This window comes from Nicrophorus vespilloides, unplaced genomic scaffold (genome assembly GCF_001412225.1).
Source record: "Nicrophorus vespilloides isolate i.1.1-1 unplaced genomic scaffold, Nicve_v1.0, whole genome shotgun sequence".
NCBI classification, from domain to species: domain Eukaryota; kingdom Metazoa; phylum Arthropoda; class Insecta; order Coleoptera; family Silphidae; genus Nicrophorus; species Nicrophorus vespilloides.
This window is the reverse complement of record NW_017096939.1, coordinates 2,966-17,505: the sequence shown is the minus strand read 5'-3', so window position 1 is coordinate 17,505 and position 14,540 is coordinate 2,966. Positions and strand designations below refer to the sequence as shown.

Below are 14,540 nucleotides of genomic sequence, written 5' to 3'. Positions count from 1 at the left end.
CAATTCAGTAAAGTTCTTTCTAAGTTCTATATAACTGTATGTGAATATGGAAAGAAAAATATGTTGTCTGAACAAGATCATTTATTTAGTTTAAGTTCGCTAAATGCGCCAAATCTTTAAGAAAATATATAAACAAAACAACGACAATTACAAAAGTTCTCGTTACTTGATCAATAAAGGCACTCTCACTAACATTTCAATTACAACAACCATAAAATGTCCCACAACGTATATAACGAAATAAATAATTATTAATAGATGTGCGTTTCTTAATTAATATAATAATTTAAAGCATAACGTAGAGAGAGAGATTGAGACACAAATAAAAATGCTTCCGTCAAATCTAGCGGTTGATTCACGTCAATGGTGTCCCTCCTGAAATTTAAGGTGTTCAATTGTTAGATTCAGTTGACCTTAATATCTATATGCTAATTAGAGCGATCAATAATCACCTTTTTCGGCTGCAATAGTTGTTCTGCGAATCCAGTCAATAAGGAACCAACGCTGCCCAGACCACCGATCGATCCGTGTCCACCCAATTGGGGCAAACTGAAATTCTGCTGATTTTGCAGTTGATTCGGTTGCTGCTGGTATTGTTGCTGTTGCTGATTATTTGGGTTTTGCTGCTGCTGAGACTACTCAAACATCCATCAATATATAAGATTATTATTTTTTTTTTCACTAAATGCTTACGCCTTGTTGTTGGTTTCCTCCGCTCGTCAAAGAACCGATCAACTTTTCAGCCATCCCCGAGCTGATTGCTCCAGCAATCACCGATCCTGCTGTCCCCAGGAAGTCGAAACCGCTGGATTGTTCTTCGTGCTGACCTGGTGGTGGCGGTGGTCCATAGCCTTGTTGCGGAGGACCATATTGACCCTGCGGAGGTCCGTACTGACCCTGAGGAGGTCCATACTGACCCTGAGGAGGTCCATACTGACCCTGAGGAGGTCCGTACTGACCCTGAGGAGGTCCATACTGACCCTGGAACGATGGAGCTCCAACGGATTGCTGAGAAGAAGCCGAAGATGAGGTCATCTCATCTCCACCTTCGAACGAGATCAATGTAAGCGAGACGTCTCCATCGATGAACAAGTGCGATGTTGATCTCGGAGAAACGCGTTGTGGAAACTCGCAGAAATGCTTTCCATTCATGGCAATCTACATTAATTTTGAAAAAAAAAATGTTATCATTGACATTGATAATTGTCATTTGACTCACTTTGTAATCTGTCGATCCGCACAGGATGATAATCTCGAACTTTTGACCTGCCCCAATGAGCAGATCACCTTTATCCTCCTCGTCGCCCCATTCACCGTTTTGGAACGAATTCCTCGCTACGTATCCTTCCGAAATACGAACGGACACGTGCACGGCAATATCAACTTCCGCACCTGGACCGGCCTGAAGATTCACATTGAATCTAACAATAATAGAAATAAAAATTAATCATTTAAATCTATTTTAGATATAACGAGAGATGTTTATTTTTACATTAAATTTACGAAAAATCTTATTTTTTTTTCCAGCAATAAATAATAAAAATAAAATAAAACGTCAACTACTGCAATTATTGGTTTACTAATTTTTTGCTGATTTAGTTAGAAATTAAAAAAAATAGGATGAAGTAAAAACATCCCAATTAGTATTTTTTCTCATGCAATTAATGCTAATTATTTAAGCGTATTTTTTTTATAATATACTCAAAACTATGCATGAGAACAACATATGACAATTTCAGCGATTTCAATAATGATAGTAAACAATAGTATATAATTTATTTAAAATAAGAATTATTAGTTTTATTTTATGTTTGCTTTGATACTTTATCTTTTATTCTATTTAAATAGTCTACGAGATAATAGATTATTAAACAATACAAATTAGTGTCACTGACTGATTTCTATAAAACTGTGCATTGTTTGATAAAATAAATATTGCCAATCCAAAATGAATTGATAATCATGTATACAAATTTATTTAGACAAATATCATTTGTGCAATATTGCGATGAATGAAATAAATTTTGTATATCAATTTATTTTATTTAATAATTTTGTTTTCACAGACAATAGTTTAATAATTGAACACCAGAAGTAAGAAGGGTTTCCCACAAGGAAAGAAACTGAAATTTAATTAATTATTATTATTATTAACATTTGCATTTACATTAATAACATAAAAAAAGATGACACATGAAATGGATATGTAGAAAAGATTATTAGTTGTGTGAATGTCTAAATCAATGATTCTCAAAGTGGTCTATATCGATTTCCAGGGGTCTATAAGAACCTGCAAAGCGAAAAAAAGAAACAGACTGAAAGAAATTAGACGAGGAGATTTAAGATTAAACCTTACAAAATTGATGCCAAATGTTGATAATTTCTTATTAAAGCATCAGGTTCATCCTTCTCACTAAAAACATTTACTTATTGCTTAGTTTATTTTATGTTACCTATATTTTATATAACAGATACAAAATTTTATTTTGAGTAGTTTTAATTTATGTATAAAACTTAACATGTGTTTTTACTTTAACTTTTTAACTTCACTACAGTTAGAAATTTACAAAAAAATCAATATCAGGTATGTAAGGGGTCTACCAAAAACCGAAAAACATGGCAAAGGGGTCTACGACACAAAAAAGTTTGGGAACCTCTGGTCTAAATAAACACTTGCATTGAAATTTAAAGAAAAAATATGTTTATGTTTGAACATAGAGCAAAACAAATCTCCTGATTGATAACCTCAGATATGAATGGAATTATTAAACAGCAAACAAATGATAAAACCCTACTTAAACCTTTTGTTTAGCAAATACAATTTTATAACATTTTACTATTAAAAAGAAAATATTAGATATATTGGAATGTAGAATTATGTTTGCTTTGGAAAAATACAAATATTTAAAATAATGGACATTTGTAAAATAAGTTCTTTTATTCTATATATTTGTACAGTCATACCTCGTTTAACGTTGCTTGCGATAACATAAGTCCGTAATTTTCAGAGAACATGAAATAATGGAATTTGGCGCAAAATATGATGATCATAAGTTGTAAAATAAGAAGAAAATAACATACAAGAAATAATAAATGAAGAGGATGTTAGAAATTTAATTAATTCCTGTAGTATAAATGTTAAAAAACTAAAAGATTATGCATTAATCAAAGTGTTTCTGTTTTAAAATTATAATGAAAATAAGAAAATTTAATGATACAAACAAATTGTTATATTGAAATTATGGTATAATGCTGCACCCACACTATGCGTAATGTGAGACTCAAAGACTGAAAGATGTGAGACTGAAAGTCGTTTCATGTTCCACATAATTGCGGTTTATTATGACTTGTGAACAAATTAATTTGTAAATTCCGCATGTGCGAATATATCTATAATAATTGTTAAATTTCCATTGTTAACTTTAAAATTGTATCTGCGGATTGTAAAAAAAGTAGTCACAAATTGCAATGAATCTTGCTCAAAGATATGCCAATACATTGTAGTTTCACACTCGTATTGTGAATATTTGCATTATTGTATCAGGTTTACAAAGTTTCAGGGTATCGAATCAATTGCACCGAAAAGTTGGCTGTAATTATATAAAAAAATTATCATTTTTGACTAAATAATTATTACTAGTTGTAGTTGGTATGGTTGATGTGTATTTAAGTCTATAAACAGATGACCAACAGACTAATAAAATATCGTTGAGTTGTCAAAATACAACAACGTGAACTGTAAAACGGTCGCAACGGTAGCTCTTTTTATTGTAGTAGAATAACAATTGTTAAGATATTCTATGGTTTCATTGTGAATTTATGTTCTTTCGGTGTTATTTCTCGGGAATTCTTGTTTTTGTTGGGTGAAGCAGGTAGGTGGGAGGATGAGCCGATCGTGAGCCGAGTCTAGCCGAAGAGCAGACACAGCTGATAGTGACAGATGAAGCTTGTTTGACGTTTTGCGGGACGACGATCCTGTCCAGTTTGGATTGTCGAACGTCGTCTTCGCGGCGCGAGCTAACCTTTTTTTCGTTACTGTTGTTCGTCGTCGCTGCTTCGGAAGTTTTGCTTTTAAAGAAAAAGAATAAAAGTCGTTGCTTTTCGTGAGGAGGAGGAGGAAAAGCTGCGTTTGTAAGAGAAGAAGGGCAGGGCCGGCGATGGAGGACCGCTCCGTTGTGAACCCATTGACTTACATCGTCAACAGACAATACGATGGTAAGGTCGAAGGGATAAGGGCCAACCTGTTCAGAGGGCGACTGTCCGTCGCGAGGAACCTCTACAGGAAGGATCTGCTCGCACACTATGGCTGTGTCAACGCCATCGAGTTCTCCAGCGAAGGAGAACTTCTCATATCAGGTCTGTCTGTTTATCTTTGTCTTCCTCAACATCTTTACCATCAACCCTCCTAAATCCCGTACCTGATCTATCCCAACCGACGATCCCTATTCACAGACGTACGTTTCCACGAAAACAACCACATTTTCATTAATAAACCTACAAATTTCACACTCTGAAAAAAAAAAAGCATCAACAATTGTCTCAAAAATTAACAAAAACAACCAACTTTTGTTAATTTTTTTTTTTTCCGAAAACAATATCAATAATTTAAATATTTAATTCATTAAATTATTTTTTTTCAATGATTTACATTTTTCGCAATATACGATTACGTTTTAACATGGCGTCCTTATCAATATCTATTCTGTAAATGCAAACACGTTACGTTATTTTTAACATCACCTTGTAATTTCCATTATTATTTACATGCGACGATCTGTTAATATAATTATTTATCTGCTGTTAAAATATCAATTATTATTATCTACGTCTGCTTTTGCTGTCTAATAACAGTTAGTTGTGTGCAAGTCTGGTGGAAAAATAATTGGAATCAAATGAAAAAGACTTATGGATTAACCTAAAATCTTTCTTCGTTATTTATTCAACTTTGAAACATAAAAAATCTCATAAATACAAGTATAAAATCTCTTGGTTATAATCATATTAAAAGAATTTTTTTGTTAATGACGCATTTTCGACTTAATAATCTTTAATTCGTTTATGCCTATGCAACATATTTATATTTTATTTATACACATTCATCAATTTGCAAAATATTTATTGATTTTATCGTTTTTGGTTGTCTATTTTTTTTTTAAATTTATTTCTAGGCGGTGGCTTTAGTAATTTTTATACAAATTACTTTGTTTAATTGTTTAATTGAAAAAATAATGAATAATTTTAATTTTTTTCGCCGAAAATAATTAATTTCAGAAAATTAAAAAAAAGAAACGTTTACAATTTTTATTATTAATTATGGGTGATTGCCTTTTTATATGTTATTAGTTGGGAAATCTGAACGGTTTTGCTTTGAGACATTTGTAATTAATTGAAGTTTAATAACTGTATTAAACGATTTTAAGTTTTTCTTATTATGAAAGAAATAGTAAAATGTCAATTGAATGAAATTATTTTATTAAACTGGAATTTGTTTCGTATTTTACAAAGAATATTTATGTAGATTGGATAGTATGAGATAGTTTAAGTCGTCTTATCCATTAGGCAAAGTTTCTATGGCCCATGAGAGTTTTAAGTCTATTGAAATCCCGATTATATCGAAATCCCGACAACCATAATCTCGACAATCGAAATCCCGACAGAGTCTTTTATTATTATAATTTCTACAATAACATTTTTCAATTATTGTACTATATTTTAAAAGGTACGACGAATACTGAAAAAAAAAATTTTTAAGACCTCTTTTGCCCGATTATTAATTGTTGTTATTTAATATTAATTATTATTGTATTTTTTTTTTTCGTTGACTTATTCAATATAAAATTTAAGAATAAGAAATATGCTATAATAAAATTAGTTTATGTTATTAACAATAAATAACAACAATTAATAATCTTATTAAGTTTTAGATTGTCGGGATTTCGATATAGTCGGGATTTCGGTTGGTAGGCCTGGTGCCTCGGTCCTACAACAACCTTAATGCGGGCCCGAGTCCAAGTTCTGAATAATGTTCTTTGGTCTACTGATAAATATACTATAGCGTCGTTTATAGACAAAGACGAATTTAACGAATCACTTCGTACTTTCTAGATAAGCAATCATTAGTAGTGTTTATTTTATTTATTGTTGGCAAACATACATTGCTTTTTATTTATAAACACATACATTCAATTTTCAGAGTTAGTAACATTTTTGTCCTCTTGTCATATTATTTGTCAATATTACGTAGTTGGCACTTATTCGACAGTAAAATTATATATTTATATTATATAACTCTCATTGAACTCTCCTATAACGCGATTTCCATATAAGTAATAAACATTGCGATAAGCGGTATACTTATAACACGGTATTATATAAAAATATCTATATTAAAATCAATCTTATTTCTTCTTAAAAAAAAAACGACGTTTAAACAGCTATGGTGAGAATAATACCAACATAATTTTTGTATAAGATATATTTTTTTTCAAAATTTCTTACCAACTTACATACAAATATTTAAGTAAATACTACGATCAAGTGGTTATTCCATATGTAACTTTGTAATTGAATTCATCATATTTTTATAAAGTCTTCATTTCTGAGTTGTTCAATTATAACAATTATTATTATTCTCATTGTTATAAATCAATGTTAATTGCAATTGAAATTATATTTATTGTTATATCTATCTATATTTCATACCGTGAAATTGTTTTTTTAAACATTTATTGCTAATAAAAATAATAAAATAATTACAAGTAAACATAGAATAGTAGGATACATTTTTTGGAATCGAAAAATGCCCTTTTTTCTTTATTGTATATTTAGGTGAAACAGTGATTCTTAAACTTAATACATTGCGTAAAGGCATGCAGTAATCTGTTGAAAAGTATTTTATATAATATTGAATTTGGACAAACTTTCTTGATTTCCACACGTTGAAAAACGCTGATTTAGCTTTTCCTTCGTTTATTTACAAATTTGCTTTGTCCTTTGTGCATAATCCACTATATAATAAAGAGGAAGAAATAAGATTGACTTTAATATATATAATATGGTGCTTAAGCATTGTTTAATGTATATTTTTTTGATTTTTGACTTTAAATAACACATTGGACAAACAAAAAAAAAACATATATTACGATAAGTGTTATATTGTGTAAAATGCAATAGTAATCAATGCATTTTATCGTTTATTGTGAATATTTAGCTAATTGTTGTTTATTTATTTGTTGTTTTAGGTGGTGATGATAGGAGAGTATTGCTGTGGTCCGTGGCTGAGGCAATCCATGACATGGGCAATCCGGTGGTAATGAATACTAACCACTTTAGCAACATATTCTGTCTTGCCTTCGATTCGACAAACTCACGTATCTTCTCAGGGGGCAACGATGATCAAGTTATCGTGCACGATATTAGATCGTAAGTAATTTCCTGCTCCTCCACTCCACACACACACGTATTCTATAACAAAGATAAATTGAATTCTTCGTGTATCATATTGCTCCAGTTATATAGATAGATATAGATCGAGACAATACGATATTGCAGGAATACGGTTTACTGGAGTAATCAAATTCGCGTTTGTTCAGTTAAATGCATTTCCATGAAACTCCATGGAACTGCAGAATGTACACAGTGAGGCGCGCGCTTTCACGAAGCTATTTACATTTTGCATTAAGCTAGAGTTCATGAAATTGTATGAATTTCGCACTTTGATTAAAATAATAAAGATTGTTGTTTTTTTTTTATACTACAGTTTTCATTAATTTTGTAGCACAAATTATAGAATTACAATGAAATATTCTTACAAAATATACGTAGATTGCAGGCCAAAATAGTAACAATTAATTATGACATTGTTTTTAGCAACTTATATATTTAAAGTGTAAAAAACAGTATAGTATCAAATTATATTAATATAAATCTCTTAATTGTTATGAAAGCAAAATAGAAAAGTTCATGAACATTTTATAGAAATAATATGTTAAAAAAGTATGTGCAAACAAGAGACATTATTATCGCGTTTCCATGGCGATTGAATATTTTTTAAATACAACCCTGTATTTGACGTTGCCATGTACACATAATAATTCCTACGCATTGCTCACTGAGATGTATCACGTCGTGTGGACGCAGTATTATAATATGAAGCAGTGTTTTCCAAACGTGATGTAACTACGCAGTTTAGCAGTCATGCTCACTGTGACTAATATTCGCGTCTCCCCTTCGCGAGTCTCACAGTTTGGAAAACGCTGATATATCAAGTGAGAAGATGTGAATCATTTAGTAAATGCAATCAACGTCATTTGCACTTTGCGTTTATTAGATGATTCGCATTTGCATATTTAAAATCGTGAATTGTTATTTGAACTTTTTTTTTTTTAGGGGTCAATTGGTGACGAAGTTGTCGCACAAAAAGCCCGTATACGGCTTGAGCGTAAATCCCCACAACGATCACGTCCTGGCTACAGCAGGAGACGACGGCAGGATTTTGATTTACGACATCCGCGAGTCAGGTACGTATCCAGGCGCGGATCGCCCGTCCGCGTCCATTCATCGTGCGTTTCCTCAATAATTTTCAGATCCGTTCTGCCTCTCCAAGTACAAAATGGGGTTCCATTCGGTGATGTACAATCCGATGAACGATTACCTGCTGGTGACTGCAAACTCCGAGGAAGGCATCGCCCTGTGGGACACGCGAAAACCTAAAGAGTGCGCCATTCAAAAGGAATTGAATGATCTGTTTTTTTTTTATATCGGCTGTTCTTTTAGATGTTACATTCACTACGATAAGGACGCAGGCGAAATCAGCGGTATCTCTGCGTGCTTCGATTCACTGGGCAGAAGGGTTCTTGCGCTCAGACGAAGGTTGCCGCCCGTCCTTTACGATACGCACAGTCGGAATGCCGTCTGCCAATTCTATCATCCTCAGTACTACAACTCTTGCACGATGAAGACGTGCTGCTTCGCAGGGGAGGATGACGAGTACGTTCTCTCCGGTTCCGACGATTTCAATCTGTACATGTGGAAAATTCCGAAAGACAATGGTGCTACACTGTGTTTTCAGTAAGCTTCGTTTTCTAAAACTATTTTTCTTTTCATTTAGAATGGGGCCAATCACATGTTGTACTTAGAGGGCACAGATCGATAGTCAATCAGGTGCGCTACAATAGACGGAACAATTTGATTGCTTCGTCCGGCGTTGAAAAAATGATCAAGGTATTTGTTTATTGGTTTATATTTAATTACAATCACAGCACTTTTTCGTTCTTTGAAACTCATGTGTTTTGAAATTTCTGTTTCAGCTATGGAGCACTTTGCACATCGGCATGTGGTCCGGTTCGTTGGACAAAGACCACATCGAAAATCAGCGCAGCGTTTACTCGCAGGACGATTACATTTACCTGGTCGGACACTCCGGTCAGAGAATTTCGCACGATTACAGCGATCATTCCACGCGCGAAGACAGCAGAATGATGGCCTTCTTCGATTCGCTCATCCAGCGCGAGATCGAAGGATGGGACACGCAATCCGAGGCGACGTTCTCCTCGGACAGTGATAGCGATGCAGTATGAAGATAATAAAAATGCACATTCAAAGCAGTTAATCTTATTTTTTTTTTGTTTTTTGGCAGGATCGTATTAGGATGTCTTGGCAATCGTTGACCAGATGCAGGAAGAGCGCAGAAGATGTATGCAAAAAATACAAACCGAATCGAATAGCGCAACTCATTGCTCAGAAACGTAACAGACTCGCAAAAATGGCACACAGGAAGTCTACGGCCATAATCAAGAGGTATGTATTACCAATTTTTTGTAAAAGAAATTGTTATATTGTCGTGTCCCAGGGTTAAGAAATCCTTGGACACCGTGGATTATCTCGTAGTTATATGAATATTAAATGCAATATTCTTAATTAACTTTATTGTATACATCGGAGTTTTATTGAGAAGTCAACTAAACAATAGTTGCTCACAGGTATTATTAACTAAGAGTTACATTCTCCTCTTAAGTTAGTGTTTATGAAGTAAGTACTCTTCCTTGGACTCTCCCAAGTAGGACATCTCTCTCTTATGTCCTCTGACTAAGACTTCTTCTTTCTTCGCTCCCCGAACTAAGACTAAATTATATAATACAAAAATGTGTTCATTTCAAAAAGTTATTCTAAATAATCACGTACAAGTATCCGTTTGTATGTTTGATGGATACGTTAAATAAGCTTTGTAATAATTAATAGGAAAGTGGTAGACCTAACAAATATACATATTAGTTATACAATCGATGACAATAAATTGGTCGGACACGACAATATTTCAAGTTTTACATAGTAAATTATCATGCATTCGAGTATTTCACCATGGAAACATGATTTAAACGAAGCATTTAAAGTTATTTTGGCAGTATCTCAACTATTTTTTTTTGTTAAATATCCATTAACTATATTATATAACGCAGCTGTCATAAAACGAAAGTCGTCATTTTTTCGTTTTCAGTCGGAAATGATAGCCTTTTGACCCAAATAGGAACAATAAAAATTATAAATAAATACTTCTCTTTATCAATTGTTTATTAATTTTTTTTAGCAGTCGCCAACAGGTGATCTTCGAGAGAATCTTGATTTTTGAGTTTATTACAATGTTTCCATTATATTTTTATTCTAGTTTTTGCAATTTTTGCCTTATTTCCATATTTTTTTTGGTGCAAAAATAAAGTATCATTTCATATTAGGTTGTACTTTTATAGAAAAACAAAAATCATTGTTGTAGTTTGCTGCATTCAAAAATTTGATTGAACTGATCCAAATTATGTTTAATGGATCACTAGGTTGGCGACCGCTGTTGTATGTTAGATAATAATTTTCTTTATGTTTGCAATAATAAGTTTTGATCATGTCACCGTGTTAGAAATGTGACTTCAACTAAAATTATGTCAAAACGGATTAAGCCTTTTCTTGATCTAATTGTATCATATTTATCAGCGCATATGTCATTGGTTTTTCTATCGTTAAGTTATAATTTTGGTTTGATTACAATGTTTCATTATATTTTTATTCTAGTTTTTGCAATTTTTGCCTTATTTCAATTTTATTTTGGTGCAAAAATAAAGTATCATTTCATATTAGGTTGTACTTTTATATAAAAAAAAATCATTGTTGTAGTTTGTTGCATTCAAAATTTGATTCAAATTATCCAAATTATGTTTAATTTTCATGGGTTGGCGACCGCTGTTGTATGTTAGATAATCATTTTCTTTATGTTTGCAATAATAAGTTTTGATCATGTCACAGTGTTAGAAATGTGACTTCAATTAAAATTATGTCAAAATATTTATTAGCGCATATGTCATTGGTTTTTCTATCGTTAAGTTATAATTTTGGTTTGATTTTAGAAACAGTACGAGAGAGAAGCCGAAGAAAAGAAAGAATTCAAGGAAATCTAAATCGAAGCACGGTAAAAGTTTCTCAAAGAAATGCGGTCCTGGAAAGCGACACAGAACGTCCTCGCCGTCCACGTACACTTCGGAGAAGGAAAACCACGGCGGTGGTGGCGGCGGCAGTAGCAGCAGCAGCAAGCACAAATCGGAACGATCCAAATACAAGAAGTATCGAACTAGACAATCGACGCGAGAGTTCGAGAGTCAATCGATGGACGTTCCCAGCACGAGCACCGGAATCACAGCCTCGAACAACAACCCGATGTTCCGTGTCATCGAGCAAGATTCCGACGAGGAGGTTCCTTCAAACGGCTGCACGACGGAGGTGCGCTCCTCACAAGAGAACCTGATGAACATCCTTCCGACGCCGTTGAACGGCACTCAGGATATGTACGTCAGCGTGCTGGAGGTGAGCAACGGCAATTCTTCGAACGTGGTCGCACTGAGGAATAATAACCAGGAGTTCGCCTCGACGTCGACCAGTTCGTCGGCGGTCGGCGTGCTGCATCACGGGAACGCCTACGAAACGTACGTGAGTTCTTTGAGTGACAGTGACTACGATCTGGTGACTCCGAGGAAGCAGCATCGTCACCAACAGACTGAAGTGGACAGCGGTTTCGCAACGGGTCCTTGCTCTTCCAGCGGCGGTAGCAGGCAGCGAGCCACCGCCGCCCTCCCCAAAAACCAATGTGATAGTTCCGATGAGTACGAGTACGAAAAGTTCAGGAAACGCGTGAAAAAGGCTCGGCTCAATATGCGTAAACAGATTGGCGTCGATTCCGATTCCAATTGAACTGCTCTGTCTTCTCCTACTTTTACTGTACTTTTTTTTTTTCGTCACATTTTAAAGCTTCATTTTAAGTTTTTGTGATATATTTTCGTCGATCCTTGCGTATCTTCTTTTGCTCATTTTAGCCTAAATTCGTTTTCTTAAATAATAAACAAATTACCGTTTTGCGTTTAAATTCAATTCGATTTTCGTTACCTTTAATTTTTATGTTTAATTTATTGTTAAAAATTTGCCACCGTTTAAAGTATATTTATTATTAATTGAACCGCGGAATCGGATAACTCTGAATATTATACATGAAAATTGTATTGAAAATAAAGTGTCATATTTATTAATGTTCTCGAAATGATTGATAAAATGTAAAATGTTACACTAACATTACCCGAATGCCTAATATCACCGCTAATTGCGTGAGATTACAACATTAATTTTCTGTCTCGTATATAACATAATTTCTATTTGGAATACATTTACTTGGCTGTTTCGGATTGTTTCGTTAAGTATACTATTTTTGTTAAATATATATTATATAAATGAATTTAAAAAATATATAAAAGTGTTATATATATATAAATAAACAATATCTGGAGCACCTATTTTAGATGTTTATAAAATGGTGCCAAAAATAATGAGAGGAAAGAAAAAAGATGTTTGTAGTTTTCATCTGAACAAATTGTAATGTAATTGATTTACAAAAACAATCAATTAAAATATTGATGGATGTGTATATATGATTATGTTTTTTTTTTGTATGTACCGACAATATTAAACAAACAAAAACATTTACATATTCTTTATTTTAAGTGTGTATATTTGTTTCGATTAAATTATACTGCGGTATACATAATTCGGATTTCTCATTTAATTAATCCCCGTAAAAGATTGATCTTCGTAAATAGTCTTAATTTAATACATTTGTTAATTAAATAGACGAATTCAGATAAGTTTTTTGTTGTTTTTTTTTTAATTAAGCAGGATTTAAATGAATCAAGTCAAATTTTTAATCTTTTATGACTAAAATATACTTACAGTGTTTTTTTTTTTAGTATTTTCTTACATAAATATTTTCTATTTTCGGTGAAAAATCTGTAACAATATTGATTCTTTTCAAATTATTTTCAACTGATGCAAAAGAAGGAGATTGAGGATTTATGAAATAAAAAGATTTTGACGAAATAAATATATTCCAATAATGTCAGAGCAGTTCAAAGTTATTAGAATAATAGATAACATATAGGAAAAGTTCCTAATATGTTGTGAGTCTTGAGAAACGAATAAATATACAAGAAATTATTTTGAATAAACGTAGAAAAGGAGTAACATTTTTGGTAAATTTCAAATACTACAGGATATATCTCCCATATGAATGAAACGACATAATATGAAAGGGAATGAAAAACTGAAAAATATAACTTCTTGTTATGATGGTGTCAACGGGGATCAACCATATCAGTGGTTCCCAAACTTTTTTTTTTAAATGAAGGGTTTCACAAAATGTATTTTTTTTATTATTATTTTTTAATTAATAATGTGATAATTGCATCTGCTTAACAAGTGTTATAATTATTACTTGAGTTTTTGGTAATGCTAATCACATGTCATCTTGAACATCCAGCTTATTTCCATTTGACTTTTGTCTTGATCTGCAGAAGAGTTGAAAATCAACTTTCGCAGAAGTAAGTAGAAGCAAATGGCAATAATATTCGAAAAGAATGCATGGAAACTTTACGATATGAAATACATCACTCGCAGCACTAAAAATACATCCTGTATTTCATCGGGAATGTAGGTAACACCAGAAGATACATGAAATGGGAAATGGGAAATAACGCTGAATTTCAGATTTAAGAGCCTTAAGCTGGATATTAATTTCTTCTCTTATATTATCTACAATTCCCGTCTTCGATTTTTAAGTCTTCATGGATACGTTTCCAAGATTTACTTTATGGCGTCAGTTTTGCATCTTTAATACGATTTTATCTCTAAAGTTAATAATGTGCGTTAAAAATTCAAATTTAGCTGATCTATTAATTAGCTACTCTTTGAATCAAGGCCTCATCATACTCATGTTTCTCTTTTATTCCTAAGAACTATTCTATTCAAAAACATTTCTAATTGATAACCAATGAACTGTAGTGTAAAAAAAACGTGACCTTTGTGATCAGAGTTCATGATTTGAATAGTTCTTTAAACAGACAAGTGTTGAGAGTACTAGATTTTATGTAATTGACAATTGTCACCAAAGAGTCGAACACTTCTTGCAAAAGATTTGCTTGGGATGTAAGATCTTTAATTTTTCATCATTACACACTCCA

At 32.7% G+C, this 14,540-nt stretch overlaps 2 protein-coding genes across 2 annotated transcripts; one reads left to right on the top strand and one right to left on the bottom strand.

The window, feature by feature from the left end:
* Positions 1-212: 212 nt before the first annotated feature.
* LOC108558540 (galectin-4-like) lies at positions 213-1,715 on the bottom strand. Its single transcript, XM_017915482.1, has 5 exons — positions 1,702-1,715; positions 1,220-1,421; positions 694-1,158; positions 453-635; positions 213-375 (listed from the first exon to the last, which is right to left on the bottom strand). Exons 1-5 carry the CDS (start codon positions 1,713-1,715, stop codon positions 361-363), a joined length of 879 nt encoding a protein of 292 aa, XP_017770971.1. The 3' UTR covers positions 213-360.
* Positions 1,716-3,805: 2,090 nt separating this feature from the next.
* On the top strand, positions 3,806-12,708 carry LOC108558541 (DDB1- and CUL4-associated factor 5). Its single transcript, XM_017915483.1, has 9 exons — positions 3,806-4,356; positions 7,242-7,422; positions 8,389-8,519; positions 8,586-8,715; positions 8,776-9,050; positions 9,110-9,222; positions 9,309-9,572; positions 9,638-9,798; positions 11,391-12,708. Exons 1-9 carry the CDS (start codon positions 4,158-4,160, stop codon positions 12,226-12,228), a joined length of 2,292 nt encoding a protein of 763 aa, XP_017770972.1. The 5' UTR covers positions 3,806-4,157; the 3' UTR covers positions 12,229-12,708.
* Positions 12,709-14,540: the final 1,832 nt, after the last annotated feature.

Excerpts from the sequence above, each read along its gene's own strand:
- LOC108558540 (XM_017915482.1), bottom strand. Across the intron at positions 1,159-1,219 it reads GCGGATCGACAGATTACAAA|ATTGCCATGAATGGAAAGCA; the intron begins GTGAGTCAAATG and ends AAATTAATGTAG. Across the intron at positions 636-693 it reads GAGGAAACCAACAACAAGGC|TCTCAGCAGCAGCAAAACCC; the intron begins GTAAGCATTTAG and ends ATGTTTGAGTAG.
- LOC108558541 (XM_017915483.1), top strand. The coding sequence starts at position 4,158 with ATGGAGGACCGCTCCGTTGTGAACCCATTGACTTACATCGTCAACAGA. Across the intron at positions 4,357-7,241 it reads AGGAGAACTTCTCATATCAG|GTGGTGATGATAGGAGAGTA; the intron begins GTCTGTCTGTTT and ends TTGTTGTTTTAG. Across the intron at positions 9,799-11,390 it reads TCTACGGCCATAATCAAGAG|AAACAGTACGAGAGAGAAGC; the intron begins GTATGTATTACC and ends GTTTGATTTTAG.